General features: G+C 42.8%; 2 protein-coding genes across 12 annotated transcripts in view; one reads left to right on the plus strand and one right to left on the minus strand.

The window, feature by feature from the left end:
• The window catches only part of LOC112227014 (chloride channel protein 2-like), a 132,765-nt gene extending 130,149 nt beyond the window's left edge, over nt 1-2,616 (plus strand). The window contains exon 24 of the mRNA XM_024391787.2: nt 122-2,616. Coding sequence (XP_024247555.2) covers nt 122-652 — 531 coding nt within the window. The 3' untranslated portion in view covers nt 653-2,616. The remainder of the gene's footprint in view (nt 1-121) is intronic.
• Nucleotides 2,617-18,537: 15,921 nt separating this feature from the next.
• LOC112226367 (eukaryotic translation initiation factor 4 gamma 1-like) overlaps nt 18,538-20,085 on the minus strand; it is a 60,484-nt gene continuing 58,936 nt past the window's right edge. For all 11 annotated transcript variants that reach the window (XM_042307782.1, XM_042307780.1, XM_042307779.1 and 8 more), the window contains one exon: nt 18,538-20,082. In XM_042307782.1, the coding sequence (XP_042163716.1) occupies nt 19,901-20,082 (182 nt within the window). In that variant the 3' untranslated portion in view covers nt 18,538-19,900. The remainder of the gene's footprint in view (nt 20,083-20,085) is intronic.

The raw sequence follows: 20,085 nt of genomic DNA on the forward strand, positions 1-20,085 counted from the left end.
CTCCACAATGTTCCATCCTCTCTCTCCGCTCTTCTTTCAATCCTCTCCCTCATCTTTTGTCATCCTTGCTCCTTATTTTATTCCTCCATCTCTACCTCTCCTCTCTCTGTCCAATATCTAGCTTCGTAAGGCCATAGAAGGCTCAGTTACTGTGACAGGAGTGAAAGTTCGCCCCCCACTGGCCAGTTTCCGTGACAGCGGCAACAACACCACCAACGTTTCGGATGTGACAGAGCTACACAAGCTTTGGAACCGCCACAGAGGCCTCTCATTACCACGGGACCCCACCCCGCCTGACATGGAGGACCAATTGAACGATATGTATGAGGAGAGTCCAGTCCACTTCACACAGGACCAATCAGATTTGGAGTTTGAAACCAGCCCCGCTGACAATACGGACCTGCCATCGGAATTGGTTCTTCAGGAAAGCCTCTCACTAACAGAGGACCAAACAGAAGAGTTTATCTTAGAGTGCAGCCCTTCCCACACTGACGAATCAGAGCTAGCCTGTGATTTTGACCACCCCCACCTCCCTGAGACTTATCAATCAGAGCCGACGAAGGAACATGGAACTTCGCCCGAGAACATACAGCAAATGGACCAATCAGAACTGCAGTGTGAGCGAAGTACCACTGAGGACCAATCGGAATGACAGAAGGGGTGACGGACGATTCAATGGTTTGTTGAGGTTTCTACAACCTTACAGGTCATTTTCACCTCAATCTCCAAGCTGGATGTCTGTGTCCACGATGTATTGGTTTGTGTGGACGTGTTTAGAGACCAGAAGTCCTCACAACAATAGTAAACGAACGAAAATATGACCAACTGGGGACATTTTGTTAGTCCCCACAAGGTCAAGTGCTATTTCTACAGGGATTAGGATTGTTAGAATTGCCCATGCAGCCATCTGGTATTGACACTACTTTCCCCCAAATGAGTGAGAGAGAGGGTGAGAAGGAACAACATGACCAGACAAAGGGATAGAGAGAGGGAAGAGAAAGGAGGGTCCCACTTTGGATTAAATGGCCTATAAAATCTAAGTGCTGTATTTACATGGTAGCTACATACATATCTGAGGGAAGGACTTTAAAGTGGGATGGAAACGGGATATTTAAGACAAAATGTTAAGTAACCACCTTAAGGCAGCTGAGAAAAGACCAATGCATTGGCATCGCTCAGTCATAAAATGCACAGGGTTAAGAACATTTGTGAAGCACATTGTAATTAACATGCATTTAACTCAAAGTACATGTAGCCTTGTCTGGCGTTAAGGTCGTAGGACAGAAGTTAGAGAGTTTCTTGTAACAGTGTTTTGGTCACAGTACATTTTGTATCATTACGTTCCTAGCGATAGGTAATGATTTTTCACACATCGTTCCTACTGTACAACATGTCTCTGGAATGATTTCAGTGTTAATGACAGGAAACTTTGGTTATGTGGAGAGACAACAGTGAAACTCAGAATAAATCGAAGTTAAGCACACACACACTTTCACATAGTAATACATATTTGTTCACCAACATACAAAATAATATTCCTAAGACATAGCGCGCACACACACTGAAAATGATTTATACAGTCTGCCTGGCATCACAACCATTTTAGAAATATGTACTACCAACTTAGAAGCACAGTCATAACTCTCCACGTCCACAGATAAGCAATAAAAGCCTTGGTTGAAAGATTAAACTGTGTGTGTGACTGTTCTCCACTGTCATTCAAGACGCATGTTAAATCATTAATCACTTCAATAGAATTGAAATGTATTATGGCTCAAAACTATGTAAAACTATGCTATCACAACTGGTACATTTTCATCTTAAAGAATAATCAGTTGTGCAATAATTTGTCTTTTGTGTGAAGTAGTGCTCGCCATGTAAATTATGTAAAAATAATTGAATGTAGAGTGTAATAAGCTAATTAACAGAACATCTAGTTAAGCAATAAGACGTTTCTGTCTTTAGATTGCCCCGGCCTGTATATGCGTTGTACAAAAATAGATTGACGGAAATCTACGCACACTCTTGTGCATAGGAGAATATGCATTTGAGATTAGCAGCCATTGTTATCTTTCAGAGAACATGACAATTTGTTTATTGTACATCAGTGATGGATTAAATTAACAAAACTTTGAGATGTAACTCTGTTCTGTGTGTTGGGCAAATGATCAAAGAGTGAAAATCTTTTCTTTTCTTTTTTAAATCATGTTTATTTATCCAGGACAAACCCCATGACATAACTTCACAGCATGGTCTAACAATCCATAGAGAACCAATGAAATAAAACTTCAGAAATATTCAAAACTTTTCTCAGCAATCCAGTTTCAACACTCAAATACATAGTAACATCGGCAAAGATTGTGAGAAAGTGAGAGAAAACGAAGAGAGGGAAAGTGCAGGGAGACGAGAGCTGAGACAAAGGGAAAGAAGGATGATAAGTAAAGGCCAGACATCACTAAATTACAGTGTCTTCAAGCTCTGTCAAGTTGGTTGTTGATCATTGCTAGGGCAGCCATTTTTAAGTCTTGCCATGGATTTTCTCAGGAACATTCAATTCCAGTATATATTTGGCATTATATTTTAAGAAAAAAAAAACTCCCTAGTCCTTGCTGATGACAAGCATACCCTTAACATGACGCAGCCACAACCATGCTTAAATACTCAGTAATGTGCATTTGTATTCAGGACATAAAGTTAATTTCTTTGCCACATTTTTTGCAGTTTTACTTTACTGCCGTATTACAAACAGGATGTTTTGGAATACTTGAGGATGGATCAACTATATTTGTAACTACAATATTGTTGATCCATCCTCAGTTTTCTCCTTTCACAACCATTAAACTCTAACTGTTTTAAAGTTACCATTGGCCTCATGGTAGAATCCCTGAGCACTTTCCTTCCTCTCCGGCAACGGAGTTAAGGACACGTGTATCTTTGTATTGTACACCATCCAAAGTGTAATTAAAAACTTCACCATGCTCAAAGGGATATTCAATGTCTGCTTTTTTATTTTTACCCATCTACCAATAGCAGCCTTTCTTTGAGGCATTGGAACACCTCTTTGGTCTTTGTGGTTGAATCTGCTTTTGAAATTCACTGCTCAACTGAGGGACCTTACAATTAATTTTATGCGTGGGGTACAGAGATGAGGTGGTCATTCAAAGCATGTTTAACACTATTATTGCACATAGAGAGTCCATGCAATTTGTGACTTTAGTAGATTTTTACTCCAGATTTGTACTCCTTGCCATAACAAAGCAGTTGAATACTTGACTCAAGACATTTCAGCTTCTCATTTTTTATTAATAAAAAAAAAATATATACAAATATAATTCCACTTTGACATTATGGGGTAATGTGTGTAGGCCAGTGAGACAAAATCTCTATTTAATCCATTTTAAATTCAGGCTGTAACAACACAATCTAGAATAAGTCAAGGGGTGTGAATAACTTCTGAAGGAAGAGTTGACAGACTATCCAAGGTGTACACCTACAAGATGAAACATCACATTTAAATGCTTTCCACCTTATCTTCTTAATGGAACGAAGCCACGCCTGACGAGCCTCTGTCGGAGAGCCACTCTCTACCCTCCTGAAACACACTCCTATCCTCTTCTTCCTCTCCAAGAAACTCAGAGTGAGAGGTTGAATAGCAGGATTCAAACCTACTGCTTCATGATTGTCGGCCTCCAGTCAGACTAGTAGACGATGCAGTGCAGGCTGATCCTCACCATCCACTAGGGAATGGGCTAGCCCGGTTGTTCTGAGATGTGGACCTATCACAGTGCAGGCTGATCCTCACCATCCACTAGGGAATGGGCTAGCCCGGTTGTTCTGAGATGTGGACCTATCACAGTGCAGGCTGATCCTCACCATCCACTAGGGAATGGGCTAGCCCGGTCACTCCCTGGAGTAGGCGGGTTGTCTGAGATGTGGACCTATCACAGTGCAGACTGATCCTCACCATCCACTAGGGAATGGGCTAGCCCGGTCACTCCCTGGAGTAGGCGGGTTGTCTGAGATGTGGACCTATCACAGTGCAGGCTGTTTCTGCTAGAACTTCAAAGCTGTCTGTCTTGGCCTGGAATGGCACTCGGGGCTCGTGCTTGGACGTTGAAGTCTGAGGGAGAATCAAAGTATCAGAACACCTGGAGATGGATGAGGCGAGAGGGATGAGGGGAGGGTGAGTAACAGGGAAAGAAAGAAGAGAGATATTGGGGCATAGCACAGTCTAGGTGGCACTGATGACTGAAAACACAATGAGTATGACAAAGGTAAGGAATATTGGGTGATGTGTACTGTATGCATGTGTTTACCTGAGCTGTGGGTAGAGAGTGTGTTTCTATAGTTCTGGAGGAACTCCTAGTCATCGTCTTTCTGGTCATCAGCCACAGAGGTCCAGGTTTTCAGCTTTGCCTCAGCGATAGCAAACTGCTCTGCCACTCCTGGAGAAGGACACACACACAAACCTTACAGGTGGTAATCAAACACACCAAGCACAGGAAAGAGTGACAGACAGTAGTCTCAGAGACAGTTAGGGAGTGAACAGTAGAGGCTGTATCACCATGGGGACAGTGAAGTGACAGTTGGAGGAGAGCCTAATTGGCTACCATCTATTGGGCTCTCATAGGACAGGCCGTCATCGCCTAGGTGACAGCAGGAGGGGGCAGGGCACAGATCTGAGCTGTGACATGCAGGGGTTAGAGGAGCGGTGGGACAGGTGTAGGGATGAGAGAGGGGGGGGGGCACGACACATGTGCACACAAACACATGGTGGTGGTCCACTTTACATTTGACCCACAAATCATATGCTAATGATTCTAAAATCCACAGTGTATTAGCCCACTGTCAGCAGCATACCACCCTGCATCCCACTACATACAGTGCCTTGCGAAAGTATTCGGCCCCCTTGAACTTTGCGACCTTTTGCCACATTTCAGGCTTCAAACATAAAGATATAAAACTGTATTTTTTGTGAAGAATCAACAACAAGTGGGACACAATCATGAAGTGGAATGACATTTATTGGATATTTCAAACTTTTTTAACAAATCAAAAACTGAAAAATTGGGCATGCAAAATTATTCAGCCCCTTTACTTTCAGTGCAGCAAACTCTCTCCAGAAGTTCAGTGAGGATCTCTGAATGATCCAATGTTGACCTAAATGACTAATGATGATAAATACAATCCACCTGTGTGTAATCAAGTCTCCGTATAAATGCACCTGCACTGTGATAGTCTCAGAGGTCCGTTAAAAGCGCAGAGAGCATCATGAAGAACAAGGAACACACCAGGCAGGTCCGAGATACTGTTGTGAAGAAGTTTAAAGCCGGATTTGGATACAAAAAGATTTCCAAGCTTTAAACATCCCAAGGAGCACTGTGCAAGTAATAATATTGAAATGGAAGGAGTATCAGACCACTGCAAATCTAGCAAGACCTGGCCTTCCCTCTAAACTTTCAGCTCATACAAGGAGAAGACTGATCAGAGATGCAGCCAAGAGGCCCATGATCACTCTGGATGAACTGCAGAGATCTACAGCTGAGGTGGGAGACTCTGTCCATAGGACAACAATCAGTTGTATATTGCACAAATCTGGCCTTTATGGAAGAGTGGCAAGAAGAAAGCCATTTCTTAAAGATATCCATAAAAAGTGTTGTTTAAAGTTTGCCACAAGCCACCTGGGAGACACACCAAACATGTGGAAGAAGGTGCGCTGGTCAGATGAAACCAAAATTGAACGTTTTGGCAACAATGCAAAACGTTATGTTTGGCGTAAAAGCAACACAGCTCATCACCCTGAACACACCATTCCCACTGTCAAACATGGTGGTGGCAGCATCATGGTTTGGGCCTGCTTTTCTTCAGCAGGGACAGGGAAGATGGTTAAAATTGATGGGAAGATGGATGGAGCCAAATACAGGACCGTTCTGGAAGAAAACCTGATGGAGTCTGCAAAAGACCTGAGACTGGGACGGAGATTTGTCTTCCAACAAGACAATGATCCAAAACATAAAGCAAAATCTACAATGGAATGGTTCAAAAATAAACATATCCAGGTGTTAGAATGGCCAAGTCAAAGTCCAGACCTGAATCCAATCGAGAATCTGTGGAAAGAACTGAAAACTGCTGTTCACAAATGCTCTCCATCCAACCTCACTGAGCTCGAGCTGTTTTGCAAGGAGGAATGGGAAAAAATTTCAGTCTCTCGATGTGCAAAACTGATAGAGACATACCCCAAGCGACTTACAGCTGTAATCGCAGCAAAAGGTGGCGCTACAAAGTATGAACTTAAGGGGGCTGAATCATTTTGCACGCCCAATTTTTCCGTTTTTGATTTGTTAAAAAAGTTTGAAATATCCAATAAGTGTCGTTCCACTTCATGATTGTGTCCCACTTGTTGTTGATTCTTCACAAAAAAATACAGTTTTATATCTTTATGTTTGAAGCCTGAAATGTGGCAAAAGGTCGCAAAGTTCAAGGGGGCCGAATACTTTCGCAAGGCACTGTATATACCAGCAGCATACCACTCTGCATCCCACTGCATATATACCAGCAGCATACCACCCTGCATCCCACTACATATATACCAGCAGCATACCACCCTGCATCCCACTACATATATACCAGCAGCATACCACCCTGCATCCCACTGCATATATACCAGCAGCATACCACCCTGCATCCCACTGCATATATACTAGCAGCATACCACCCTGCATCCCACTACATATATACCAGCAGCATACCACCCTGCATCCCACTGCATATATACCAGCAGCATACCACCCTGCATCCCACTGCATATATACCAGCAGCATACCACTCTGCATCCCACTGCATATATACCAGCAGCATACCACTCTGCATCCCACTGCATATATACCACCCTGCATCCCACTGCATATATACCAGCAGCATACCACCCTGCATCCCACTGCATATATACCAGCAGCATACCACCCTGCATCCCACTGCATATATACCAGCAGCATACCACCCTGCATCCCACTGCATATATACCAGCAGCATACCACCCTGCATCCCACTACATATATACCAGCAGCATACCACCCTGCATCCCACTGCATATATACCAGCAGCATACCACCCTGCATCCCACTACATATATACCAGCAGCATACCACCCTGCATCCCACTGCTGGCTTTCCTCAGAAGCTAAGCAGGGTTGGTCCTAGTCGGTCCCTGGATGGGAGACCAGATGCTGCTGGATGGTGTAGGTCTAAAAAATTATCCCAATGCACCAGGGCAGTGATTGGGGACATGTGTAGGGTGCTGTATTTCAGATGGACGTTAAACGGGTGTCCTTGCTCTCTGTCGTCACTAAAAGATCCCATGCCACTTATCGTAAGAGTAGAGATGTTAACCCCGGTGTCCTGGCTAAATTCCCAATCTGACCCTCATACCATCATGGTCACCTAATCATCCCCAGTTTACAATTGGCTCATTCATCCCCCTTCCTCTCCCCTGTAACTATTCCCCAGGTCATTGCTGTAAATGGGAATGTGTGCTCAGGCAATTTGCCATGTAAAATAAGGGTTAAATAAATACAAAAAATGGAACTGCTGAGGACAGATTTCTGATGAGATCCTATTCTGAGCTATTGATGACTAAAACCAAATTGATGGCAGAATTAGTTGGACAATAGAATCACCAAGGTGTAAACATTACTCTTAAAATATAAAATAGATGAGAAAATGTATTAAAAGAGCACAACATTCAATTGGTCTGTATCTCTGCCACCGGCTCTACTTTACTAGCTGAGCTAGCGGAGGGACATGCACCTGCGGCGAAGCGAGCTTCCTGTAGAGAGTTGCGGAGGGGGTTGGTGGGTTTGGGCCAACCCTTCCACTTGAGGTGGATGACCCTGCAGGGATGTTGGCTTGGTCACATGGTCCTTCATCGCCTGGGAAATGCCTGGAGAAAGAAAAGTAGGAGGCCTGGGTTAGAGAGATGGTCCGTGTGTGTCTTTCTGACCCTTACCATTTAAGGAGGATCTGGACAGAGCAGCAATCTCTTGGATGCTGACTGCCTTTCTTGACTTTGAGATCATTTCACAATCCTCAAATTTAACCTGGAAAAAAAGCAGTCATGCTCAGTATGTCACTAACACTACAGCGCTAGAGTGTTTTCAATATTCGTGTGGTCTGCTATACGCCTCAAATGTTGCTCACAGCCCAGATAAAAATCATGAAATCGATGTGTGAATAGCGAGAGAAAAAAACAGACAATCCTGCGTGTTTCAGCACCTGGACACTTGACAGCTCCCCAGAGCATGTGATGGTGCAGATCTAGCCCTTGATAATGACTCTCAGTTCCATTACACATAAGAGCCATGCCATTACACATAAGAGCTATGCTACTACACATAAGAGCCATGCCACTACACAAGAGCCAGAGCCATTACACATAAGAGCCATTGGACGAAGGCATCTTCTGTTGGGGGGAGTTTTATTAAGAGCAGCAACGCTCGGTCTGAACATTAACAGGCATTGTAAGTGGTACAGTTCTGGAAGCATAAGGAACTTATCTCAGCTAGAAATCATGTTCAAAAAACAAAACGTTAAATACGGCCATATTTTCTCCTCTAGTCGCCCCCCTTACTCTGCTGTACCCTCCTCTCGTCGTCGCCCCCCTCCCTTACCCTCCTCTCACCGTCGACTCTCTCCCTCCCTTACCCAGTAGTCCAGACAGGAGATGACAAGGGCCTGGATTAGGACCTGAGCCGCTTCCTGTGTGATGTAGGGTCGTACTCTTAAGGATGTTGTACGAGCCTACAGGAGCGAGTCCCTGCTTTGATGTTTGCAGAGAATGACTAGGTGTTTTCCCATCCCCTTCCTAAAAACACAATTAAATAAAAGTATAGAATACCGATAAAATTGCAACACATACAGCTGCATGTCTATCGAATCGATGAAAGGCTTGTTTATTGGTAGGCCTATTTGGTCATAATTTTCTCAGGTTTAGCCTAACATTTCATGAAGCTATACACGGTGTAGCAATGCTGCTATTTTTTGACTGCTGGCTGGCGGTAATAATTTAATTACTTGTTCAGTAATTACAGTTGGAAATTCAACATTGCAGATTGTCAAGTACTTTTTCCAATATAACAGCATACTAATCTGCTTTTGTTGTTGTTGAATATAGGCCTACAACTACTCTATATAGGTTACCTGAACCTACATCACGACTCGTCTTTGCGCTCTCTCCCATCTTGGATAGAAAGTTGTGCGCAAAACCAAATAATATAGCCAGTCCACCCTCAAAACACTAGGGATTGTTTCATTATGCAGTATACTGTCTATAGCTATATACAGTATTTAGCTTCTATTTATAAACAAAAATAGCCTAACAATGAGGGAAAAGGTAGTTGCCTTGAGGATAAATTCAAACACTAAATTCAGTAATTTATTGTTGAACTCAGCGGGTTTTGTCTGGCTAACAGCCTACACAAATGGGCTGCAATATTGAGGTAAATTCAATTAAATCCAACTTGAGACTCCCCTGGGTGCTGAAGTCCTCCTTTTTTGTGTGCAAATGTTTTCACCACGGCCTGTAGGTCCAGGTTACACCTCGACTGTTTTCTATACTGAGTATTGACAGCCCAGACTTTCCTGAGACATTGTGAATTAGGTCTATTGCGCTGCACACTATTTAAATGAAGTCTTGATTGATTCATGCCAAGATATACAGTGCCTTGCGAAAGTATTCGGCCCCCTTGAACTTTGCGACCTTTTGCCACATTTCAGGCTTCAAACATAAAGATATAAAACTGTATTTTTTTGTGAAGAATCAACAACAAGTGGGACACAATCATGAAGTGGAACGACATTTATTGGATATTTCAAACTTTTTTAACAAATCAAAAACTGAAAAATTGGGTGTGCAAAATTATTCAGCCCCCTTAAGTTAATACTTTGTAGCGCCACCTTTTGCTGCGATTACAGCTGTAAGTCGCTTGGGGTATGTCTCCATCAGTTTTGCACATCGAGAGACTGAAATTTTTTCCCATTCCTCCTTGCAAAACAGCTCGAGCTCAGTGAGGTTGGATGGAGAGCATTTGTGAACAGCAGTTTTCAGTTCTTTCCACAGATTCTCGATTGGATTCAGGTCTGGACTTTGACTTGGCCATTCTAACACCTGGATATGTTTATTTTTGAACCATTCCATTGTAGATTTTGCTTTATGTTTTGGATCATTGTCTTGTTGGAAGACAAATCTCCATCCCAATCTCAGGTCTTTTGCAGACTCCATCAGGTTTTCTTCCAGAATGGTCCTGTATTTGGCTCCATCCATCTTCCCATCAATTTTAACCATCTTCCCTGTCCCTGCTGAAGAAAAGCAGGCCCAAACCATGATGCTGCCACCACCATGTTTGACAGTGGGGATGGTGTGTTCAGGGTGATGAGCTGGGTTGTTTTTACACCAAACATAACGTTTTGCATTGTTGCCAAAAAGTTCAATTTGGTTTCATCTGACCAGAGCACCTTCTTCCACATGTTTGGTGTGTCTCCCAGGTGGCTTGTGGCAAACTTTAAACAACACTTTTTATGGATATCTTTAAGAAATGGCTTTCTTCTTGCCACTCTTCCATAAAAGGTCAGATTTGTGCAATATACGACTGATTGTTGTCCTATGGACAGAGTCTCCCACCTCAGCTGTAGATCTCTGCAGTTCATCCAGAGTGATCATGGGCCTCTTGGCTGCATCTCTGATCAGTCTTCTCCTTGTATGAGCTGAAAGTTTAGAGGGACGGCCAGGTCTTGGTAGATTTGCAGTGGTCTGATACTCCTTCCATTTCAATATTATCGCTTGCACAGTGCTCCTTGGGATGTTTAAACCTTGGGAAATCTTTTTGTATCCAAATCTGGCTTTAAACTTCTTCACAACAGTATCTCGGACCTGTCTGGTGTGTTCCTTGTTCTTCATGATGCTCTCTGCGCTTTTAACGGACCTCTGAGACTATCACAGTGCAGGTGCATTTATACGGAGACTTGATTACACACAGGTGGATTGTATTTATCATCATTAGTCATTTAGGTCAACATTGGATCATTCAGAGATCCTCACTGAACTTCTGGAGAGAGTTTGCTGCACTGAAAGTAAAGGGGCTGAATAATTTTGCATGCCCAATTTTTGATTTGTTAAAAAAGTTTGAAATATCCAATAAATGTCATTCCACTTCATGATTGTGTCCCACTTGTTGTTGATTCTTCACAAAAAAATACAGTTTTATATCTTTATGTTTGAAACCTGAAATGTGGCAAAAGGTCGCAAAGTTCAAGGGGGCCGAATACTTTCGCAAGACACTGTACCAAAGATAAGGGACTGTTGATATTGCAACCACACAACTCAAACGCCTGTTCACCAGTTCGAACAAAATTGCAAACAGCTTTATTTTTTCAAGCTCTCAAGAACTGTTGTCTGTTAAAGATGCTAATCTGTTTGCGTCTGCCAATTTATTGGCTGTCCAGTATCTAGACGACCTTTCCCCAGAGCTTCCTGTGCAGTTCATCTCTTTCCGTAACATAAAAGACAATAAGAAGCTCAATTAAAGATGTTGCAGAACTGCTGTATTTGAAGCCCTCCTCCCTTCTGACTAGTTCCCTTGACGTTGCTACGGTAATTAAGATGCTTTTACCTCTGTAAGTATCGCTTCTGCAGAGAGATTGTTTTCTAAACTTAAACTCATAAAGAACTATAAGAAGCATGAGGCACTTGTTCTGAAATGGCTTGGAGTGGAGTAAAGCTCCACTCATTGCACTGGTGCCGTCGTAGCCTTGACCACAGCATTTCTTCACTGATATTCCCTTATACTTTCCATCAGTATCTTCTCTCTTTTTCAGTCACATTCCTGAATCACAAGAAACAAAAACTTTGTTTCATAGTACTTAAGGAAATTAAAAAGGGTTATGAATGACTTGGAGGTTTGCTGTCAAAATGACTTATTCAACAACAACAGAAATAGACAATGACAGGAGCATGGGCCACCAGAGATTGTGGACCCCACCGCCCTGTGGGGGTGTCTGCTAACCAGTGGGGCTTTTCTCTGAGATTGTTTTATCTGCCAGAGAAAGGGATATAGGCTAAGCAAGCATGCAGTCTCTTGGATAGGAGTATTTTACCGTAAGGCCATGTCAGATACGCGTCTGCTCACCGGTGATGTGACATGGCTGAGACCGACAACAGCCATCATAATGTGATGGGGTTAGTAATGTTCTCTAGTTGCACCGTGATTGGCTCAGTGTTCTGTCACTCATGGATCCAAGGCAGCTCAAGGTCATTGGCCACAGATAAAATGACATCAAATCATGTTATATCCATCTACCTTAGCTTTGATTGGACTGATCATGTTATCATACTTTCAAAATATTAGCTAGCAAGCTAGACAAGCAGTCATCAAGTCAGCAATCTACTGGAAAATCCTTTTCAATCCTTGTAATATGAAGAAAAATTATAGATAAAATGTATCGGTGCTCATCGGCCATAACCATTACACAACAAGTTGGAAATCACTAAATCAACAATGAGTGCTAAGGCGCAACTGCAGCCCTGGGTTCGATCCCGGCTGTGTCCCCCATGGAGCGACGCACAATTGGCCCAGTGCCGGCCGGGATGTCCTTGTCTCATCGTGTTCTAGCAACTCGTGGCGGGCCGGAAGGTCGACGTCGGTTCGACAGTGTTTCCTCCGACACATTGATGTGGCTGGCTTCCGGGTTAAGCGAGCAGTGTGTCAAGAAGCAATGCACTTGGCTCTCGACCTTCACCGAGTCCGTAGGGGAATTGCAACGATGAGACAAGATTGTAACTACCAATTGGATATCACGAAAAAGGGGGTAACACCGTGGGCTAGAAAAATTTGAATACATTGGCCATGCTGTCAATCCAGCATAACTTCTGCCTTGTTCAAAACAACTAAATCAAATTAAATCAAATCAAATTTTATTTGTCACATACACATGGTTAGCAGATGTTAATGCGAGTGTAGCGAAATGCTTGTGCTTCTAGTTCCGACAATGCAGTAATAAAAAGCAAGTAATCTAACTAACAATTCCAAAAAAAACTACTGTCTTATACACAGTGTAAGGGGATAAAGAATATGTACATAAGGATATATGAATGAGTGATGGTACAGAGCAGCATAGGCAAGATACAGTAGATGATATCGAGTACAGTATATACATATGAGATGAGTATGTAAACCAAGTGGCATAGTTAAAGTGGCTAGTGATACATGTATTACATAAGGATGCAGTCGATGATATAGAGTACAGTATCAACGTATGCATATGAGATGAACAATGTAGGGTAAGTAACATTATATAAGGTAGCATTGTTTAAAGTGGCTAGTGATATATTTACATCATTATATTATCATTATCATATTTACATCATTATATTTACATCATTGGAAACTCAGAAATCGAAGGCTTCAGTGAATTCAAGACAATTGGGAACTCGGATAACATTTGCTCCGATTTGGAAAATAATTTAACCGTCATCCAACTCGGAATTCCAAGTTGGGATTTTGGGCCTCTTTCTAGAGCGCCACCTTCCTGGTCAAATGAGCACAGCACAACAAGGTGAGTCCAAAAAATATTATATGCTGCTGCATAAATGTAATATGCCAGGGAGATAGTCCATTCGGGAAGTATTCAGACCCCTTGACTTTTTCCCCACATTCTGTTACGTTACAGCCTTAAATGGATTAAATCATCCCCCCCGATCAATCTACATACAATACCCTAATGACAAAGAGAACAGATTTTGAAATTTTGCAAAATGTATTAAAAATATAAAAACAGAAATACCTTATTTACCTAAGTATTCAGACCCTTTGCTGGGAGACTCCAAATTGAGCTCAAGTGCATCCTGTTTCCATTGATCATCCTCGAGATGTTTCTACAACTTGATTGGAGTCCCCCTGAAGTAAATTCAATTGATTGGACATGATTTTGAAAGGCACACACAGGCCCATATAAGGTCCCACAGTTGACAGTGCATGTCAGAGCAAAAACCAAACCACGAGGTTGAAGTAATTGTCTGTAGAGTTCCGAAACAGGACTGTGTCGAGGCACAGAAAAGTACCAAAACATTTCTTCAGCATTGAAGGTCCCCAAAAACACAGCGGCCTCCATCATTCTTTAATGGAAGAAGTTTGGAACCACCAAGACTCTTCCAAGTGCTGCCCGCCCAGCCAAACTGAGCAATCGAGGGAGAAGGGCCTTGGTCAGGGAAGTGACCAAGAACCCAATGGTCACTGACAGAGCTCCTCTGTGGAGATGGGAGTACCTTCCAGAAGGACAAACATCTCTGCAGCACTCCACTAAATCAGGTCTTTATTGTAGAGACGCCAGACAGAAGCCATTCATCAGTAAAAGGCACGACAGCCCTCTTGGAGTTTGCCAACAGGCACCTAAAAGAACATACTCTCAGACCATAAGAAACAAGATTATCTGGTTTGATGAAACCAAGATTGAATTATTTGACCTGAATGCCTAGTGTCACACCTGGAGGAAACCTGGCATCATCCCTAAGGTGAAGCATTGTGGTAGCAGCATCATGCTGTGGGGATGCTTTTTAGCAGCACGGACTGGGAGATTAGTCAGAATTGAGGGAAAGATGAACGGAGAAAAGTACAGAGAGATCCTTGATGAAAACCTGCTCCAGAGCACTCAGGACCTCAGACTGGGGCGAAGGTTCACCTTCCAACAGGACAACGACCCTAAAATACACAGCCAAGACAATGCAGGAGTGGCTTCGGAACAAGTCTCAAAGTCCTTGAGTGGCCCTGCCTGAGCCCGAAATTGAACCCGATCGAACATCTCTGGCGAGACCTGAAAATAGCTGTGCAGACACTCCCCATCAAACATGACCGAGCGTCTCTGCACAGCTATTTTCATGTCTCTCCAGAGATGTTCGATCGGAGAGATGCTCCCCATCCAACGTGACAGAGTTTGAGATGATCTGCAGAGAAGAATGTGTGAAACTCTCCAAATACAGGTGGGCCAAGCTTGTAGCATCATACCCAAGAAGACTTGAAGCTGTAATCATTGCCAAAGGTGATTCAACAAAGATCTGAGTAAAGAATCTGAATACTCATGTAAATAAGATATCTTTTAATTTTACATTTGCAAACAATTTATAAAACCTGCTTTTGAGTCACCATTATGGGGTATTGTGTGTAGATTGAGGGAAAAAAATAATTTAATCCATTTTACAATAAGGATGTAATAAAATGTGGACAAATTCAAGGGGTCTGAATTCTTTCTGAATGCACTGTACAGTCGTGGCCAAAAGTTGAGAATGACACAAATATTACATTTTCACAAAGTCTGCTGCCTCAGTTTGTATGATGGCAATTTGCATATACTCCAGAATGTTATGAAGAGTGATCAGATGAATTGAAATTAATTGCAAAGTCCCTCATTGCCAAGCAAATGAACTGAATCCCCAAAAAACATTGCCACTGCATTTCAGCCCTGCCACAAAAGGACCAGCTGACATCATATCAGTGATTCTCTCATTAACACAGGTGAGTGTTGACGAGGACAAGGCTGGAGATCTGGCATGCTGATTGAGTTTGAATAACAGACTAGAAGCTTCAAAAGGAGGGTGGTACTTGGAATCATTGTTCTTCCTCTGTCAACCATGGTTACCTGCAAGGAAACATGTGCCGTCATCATCGCTTTGCACAGAAAGGGCTTCACAGACAAGGATATTGCTGCCAGTAAGATTGCACCTAAATCAACCATTTATCGGATCATCAAGAACTTCAAGGAGAGCGGTTCAATTGTTGTGAAGGCGGCTTCAGGGCACCCAAGAAAGTCCAGCAAGCGCCAGGACCGTCTCCTAAAGTTGATTCAGTTGTGGGATCGGGGCACCACCAGTAGAGAGCTTGCTCAGGAATGGCAGCAGGCAGGTGAGAGTGCATCTGCACGCACAGTGATGCGAAGACTTTTGGAGGATGGCCTGGTGTCAAGAAGGAAGCAACTTCTCTCCAGGAAAAACATCAGGGACAGACTGATATTCTGCAAAAGGTACAGGGATTGGACTGTTGAGGACTGGAGTAAAGTCATTTTCTCTGATGAATCCCCTTTCTGATTGTTTGGGGTATCCTGAAAAAAGCTTGTCCGGAGAAGACAAGGTGAGCGCTACCATCAGTCCTGTGTCTTGCCAACAGTAAATCATTCTGAGACCATTCATGTGTGGGGTTGCTTCTCAGCCAAGGGAGTGGGCTCACTCACAATTTTGCCTAAGAACACATCCATGAATGAAGAATGGTACCAACACATCCTCTGGGAGCAACTTCACCCAACCATCCAGGAACAGTTTGGTGAAGAACAATACCTTTTCCAGCATGATGGAACACCTTGCCACAAGGCAAAGTGATAAGTAAGTGGCTCGGGGAACAAAACATCGATATTTTGGGTCCATGGCCAGGAAACTCCCCAGACCTTAATCCCAATGAGAACTTGTGGCAATCCTCAAGAGGCGGGTGGACAAACAAATTCTGACAAACTTCAAGCATTGATTATGCAAGAATGGGCTGCCATCAGTCAGGATGTGGCCCAGAAGTTAATGGACAGCATGCCAGGGTGGATTGCAGAGGTCTTGAAAAAGAAGGGGCAACACTGCAAATATTGCCTCTTTGCATCAACTTCATGGAATTGTCAATAAAAGCCTTTGACACTTATGAAATGCTTGTAATTATACTTCAGTATTCTATAATAACATCTGACAAAAATATCTAGACACTGAAGCAGCAAACTTTGTGGAAATGAATATGTGTCATTCTCAAAACTTTTGGCCATGACTGTTTACTGTAGCTAAGAAAGTAATACTAAGTGTATGTTGTGTAGTAAGCTGTTAGTAGCCCATGTGCCTCACCCTAATAATTTGATCCCTTGTCACCTTGTAAAATGTAGCCTATAGTTCTGACTTGGCGGTGCACATTTAGCCTATAGCCTGTTTTAGAGAAATGTAATCATAGAATATTGCAAGAGCTTTCATTGTATGGTTATATATCTCCTTTATTTATCCAATGGTTCTAAGTTGGTGTGCAGGGAGAACACCGTAAGAACGGCCCATGTTCTTTATTCTGTAGCTGTACATTACAGAAGTGCAGAACAAATAGTTATTGACTATGCCTGTCCTAGCTCGCTCATTAGTCTTAATCTAAATTATGGATCGCCTCTTATCCGCTCGTCATCACTTTATACCATATTTTGTACATCTCAATTGTCATTAGAAACCACATTTGTTTAAGCAAGTCAGCCAAATCAGCTATGCTTAAAAAAAAGTTTTAAAAAGGCAGTAAATGAGACTGAATGAATTGTTTCGCTGCCAGACAAGGCTCCGCTGATAGCCAAGTGTAGCAGTGATGGAACAGCTTTATGTAGGCCCTAACAGTTTTTGTCACCGTTTGTCACCGTTATAGTGCAATTAATGTATTGTTTTTGCTGGATTGCATTAAAAAACTTTTACCCAACCAAGATTTACCTGCTAAAATCAGCCACTGCCTGCAAACCAAATGGAGGTGGTGGCATCGTCGAGTATCGCACATGATCACAATGCGCTGGTCTCAAATCCCATCAACAGATGCTACCATGGTGCCCCGTGCGGTTTAGTTCCCCCGATACTAAAACACGGTCTTGTAGTTCAAAAAGTCCAGCTTTCACACTTCAAACATATGCGCTCTGTCAAAATGGTTCCCTCTGATGTTGGCAGGCGTCATTAACGCAAGACATTGTCTTAACCAATTCTGTTCCCCCCATTGATCACATCTCGTGAATTGTTTGTTGTTGCCTATTACTTGTGGTACGTCTGCTACCTAGTCCACATATACAGTCCTTTAGAAAATATTCAGACCCCTTGAATTTTTCCACATTGTGTTATGTTAGTCTTTTTCTAAAATGGATTTAATACGTTTTTCCCCCCTCAATACTTACCGAATGCTCTGTAATTGGAGACTAAATTAGGCTATTAATCATTATAGGCTACCATTCTTTTTATTTAACTAGCCAAGTCAGTCAAGAACAAATTCTTATTTACAATGACCGCCTACCCCTTGCCAAACCCGGACGATGCTGGGCCAATTGTGCGCCGCCCTATGGGACTCCCAATAACGGCCGGTTGCGATTCATCCTGGAATCAAACTAGGGTCTGTAGTGACGCCTCTAGCAATGAGATGCAATGCCTTAGACTGTTGCACCACTCGGGACCCATCCTAACCACCTGCAAACCCCACGGTTGATTGACCTAAATTTCCCAAATCCCAACATGTGCACCACCTGATGCACCGTCATCCCTGTTAATCCCACAGGGAATGAGAAAGCTACCCATGTTCTGTCAATAATGGAGTGCTTGAGCCTTTGATAAACCCCTGATGTGGCTCTCTGATAGACATTTCAACCCTATACAAAAATGCTACATGTACAATCCTTCTGGCAGGCTAAACTAGAGAAGAAAAATAAGTATACTAGTGACCATACAAACACTATTTCTGCTACAAACTCCACTCAGGTATTTTATTTGCAATGCCGTTTCCTCATCTTTTCCAGTTTCCGATGCAAAAAGAAGCAGTTATCCTTAAATAATAAAATAGGGGAAAAAATATTTACAAAATTCCAATAAAACTAATGAATGGAACACCTAAAGCACCCCTTTCTGCATCTCGTCAACCTGCCATTTCTGTTGGAAAAAGATACATGGCATTTTAAAGTTTACAGTACATCAGCAATTTATTTGTATTATTTCTGAAAAATAAAACAGAAAAAAAGTGTAATATATATATATACAGAACGCTCCTGAAATGTGATTCTACTCAGAGTAGAAAAGGCTTTCGGATCACTTCTGTTTTTCATCAAGTTGATTTCTGTAGGATTCAAGTTTTAAATGGTGACCTTGTCATTAAGTTTCCTCTAGTTAGGTGTTTCTTTACCGATATGACAGGGGTCTCGAGAGAGAAAGCACCCAACAGTTCATCATGTAAGTACAAGAAAGGTAAAAGATGAAGAATCTCAGTCAGGATTGACTACTGGGGGTGGAAGTGAAAGGATGGGTTTAAGGAAGCATACAGAAGACCCCCCCTCTCCCTCCCCTCAGTAGCCATGGTCAGAGGCTAATGGTCAAAGGTCACAATCAGTCCTCCATTGTGTTTCTGTCCTCACACAGGTCCTAGTACAGCGGTAAACTGGAAGTGGGGAAAAAGGTACAGACAAAGTTGGCTCAGAACTCCAGTCAGCGGCTCCATACAGTCAGCCACATAAATTTGATGTCAGCTGATCAGCCAACATACCATGTCTGCTGCTTCTCCTTTCCACATTTAATCACCAAAAGAAACACTTAAACCATGCTGCACGCTCCATAAACAAGATAGTGTTGGATCGGACATCACACGGGCGCAGCATGATACCCCACTCCTGGGGAAAAGCATGCTACATGACACCTCTACCATTGTCTCTATGCGTTTTGCGTGTCATATAGTATGTTGCATAATAGAATTGTGTCTAGAACCATAAAGAGAGCAGCGTGGTGGCTTACGTTTTTCAAGAACATAAAGTTAAAAGGGTTTTATACGCAATGACCGTAGTAGTTATCCCACGCGTTTACACAAGCAAAATCTGTCAGAATAATTTTTCAGGTTTATTTCATTTTCGGCGGACACTTGCCATCACAAAACTGGGAAAGGAGAGAGAATGACGAAGTGAGAGTGAGAGAAAGAGAGAGAAAGTGATTGTATGTCCCGCTCTCAATAGCCTCGTTGAGGATTGGTATCAGTCCGCAACATTAAAGAGCCAGAGTCCAAATCCCTCCTTGGCCCCCCTTGCAATACCCCTCCCTGGCCATAGAGGGGTTGTTTTAGAGTGAGGCCCGTTTAGTCTTTGTCGGACTCTTCTTCGGCATCACGGAGCCAGGTGAAGAAGGCGGTGACCGACTTGAGGGCCACACCCTTTCCAGTCTGCTCGGCTGGGTCTTTGCTGGACTCCCACCTGTAAAAGGCCTCCTCTTTGATCACGTCCTCGTCGTAAAGCGTGTCAAAGAACATCCGCAGCAGATCTG

Source organism: Oncorhynchus tshawytscha, linkage group LG28 (genome assembly GCF_018296145.1).
Source record: "Oncorhynchus tshawytscha isolate Ot180627B linkage group LG28, Otsh_v2.0, whole genome shotgun sequence".
Classification (NCBI taxonomy): Eukaryota; Metazoa; Chordata; class Actinopteri; order Salmoniformes; family Salmonidae; genus Oncorhynchus; species Oncorhynchus tshawytscha.